Source organism: Phalaenopsis equestris, unplaced genomic scaffold, assembly GCF_001263595.1.
Source record: "Phalaenopsis equestris unplaced genomic scaffold, ASM126359v1 Scaffold196152, whole genome shotgun sequence".
Classification (NCBI taxonomy): Eukaryota; Viridiplantae; Streptophyta; class Magnoliopsida; order Asparagales; family Orchidaceae; genus Phalaenopsis; species Phalaenopsis equestris.
In genome coordinates this window covers 1-1,443 of record NW_018216101.1, presented here as the reverse complement: position 1 = coordinate 1,443, position 1,443 = coordinate 1, and the positions used below count along the sequence as shown (strand labels likewise).

The 1,443-nt window shown below is 32.6% G+C and overlaps 1 protein-coding gene across 1 annotated transcript; it reads right to left on the bottom strand.

Moving 5' to 3' along the window:
* Positions 1 to 264: 264 nt before the first annotated feature.
* Positions 265 to 1,020, bottom strand: LOC110035110 (carbonyl reductase [NADPH] 1-like; the record flags this gene model as incomplete). The annotated part of the gene is made up of 2 exons (XM_020739350.1): positions 647 to 1,020; positions 265 to 450 (listed from the first exon to the last, which is right to left on the bottom strand). Coding segments are annotated over exons 1-2 (459 nt in total), but the record flags the coding sequence as incomplete, so codon positions are not given.
* Between the last annotated feature and the right edge of the window lie 423 nt (positions 1,021 to 1,443).

Genomic DNA, 1,443 nt, shown 5'->3' with positions numbered 1-1,443 from the left:
TTTTTTATGTATTTATATACCGAGCACCTAAATTTAAATATGTATTTATTTTAACCCTAAAAATTTTAACAAAATAATAAAATAACAGTAAGGTTAATTTTTAAAAAATGAAACACATCTTTTCGTACATATTTGATAATGTAATTGTGATAATAAAATACTATATAAATAAACATCACAGTTTATATGTCAAATATGTAAATACAGAATCCTTTTTATTTTAATTATTGACTTAATCCCAATTTACGAAATAATGATACTCACAGTTTGAAGGGCAAGCTGAGAGCTAATATTAAGTACCCTGCTCTTCATCGCCGGCGACCGCCGGAACAGTGGCAGAAGCTCTTGAATCAACTTCCTCTGCCCATAGAAGTTTGTTCTGATCACAATCTCTGCCTCCTCAACATTGTTGCTATGAATCTCACTAAAAGACACACCAGCATTGTTCACCTGCAACATAAATTTCCATTCATATATTATGAAAGAATGGTATTTACATCCACAGCACCCAATTCTTATGTATTTGCACATAAAAAATACCACCTCTAAGAAATTAAATACATCCTTTCATGCATAGAAAAGATTGAATATATGTAAAAATTATAACTGAGTGATGTGCCATGCAATATATATAGATGGTACTGACAAGAATGTCAAGGCCTCCAAATGTGACATGAAGCCGGGAAGCAAAATTCAAAATTGATTCATCGTCTGTAACGTCTAATTTGCAGAAATGAGCAGTGAGGCCTCGCTTAGCTAAGGAAAGAACTGCTTCCACGCCTTTGCTTTCGCTCCTGCAAGTGAGAACCACGGTCAGCCCAAACTCCGCCAGCTTCTCCACAATGGCAAAACCTATGCCTCTGTTCGCACCGGTCACAATCGCCACCGTCTTCTCCGTCCACCATCTGCATGTCAACATTTAGTTAGCTCTCTCTCTCTCTCTCTCAAGGGATTATTATGTGCAATCATTTGCGTGTCAAATCTTGGTACATCTTTTATTTATTTTATTATTAGAGTGGGACCCACTGCGTCAGGTGTCTGCCGTACTAATTTTTCCTCTCTATGAATGTATATGTATAATGTGATATGGATAATAACTATTATCATACATATTTATGATATCATAATTAATGCTTAACAAACTAAGGAAATAAGCCAGAATATAAACGTGTGAGTTGCTAGACATAGGAAAACATAAAACAATTTTAAAGATAAATTACATGCCTTTTATTTTTTGTTTTAAGAAAATCATTTGCTGAAATGCCTACTTTTCCTAAAATAAATACAAAAATAAAAATAACAAACAAAAAATAAAAGTGATTCAAAAAAAATTCCTTAATTTATTGAAATATATAACTTTCTTTTCTTTTATGTGCTAATGTGATGTCAAATTTGTAAGGAAGAATTACATGCATGCCACACAAGTTTTATGTATTTACATAT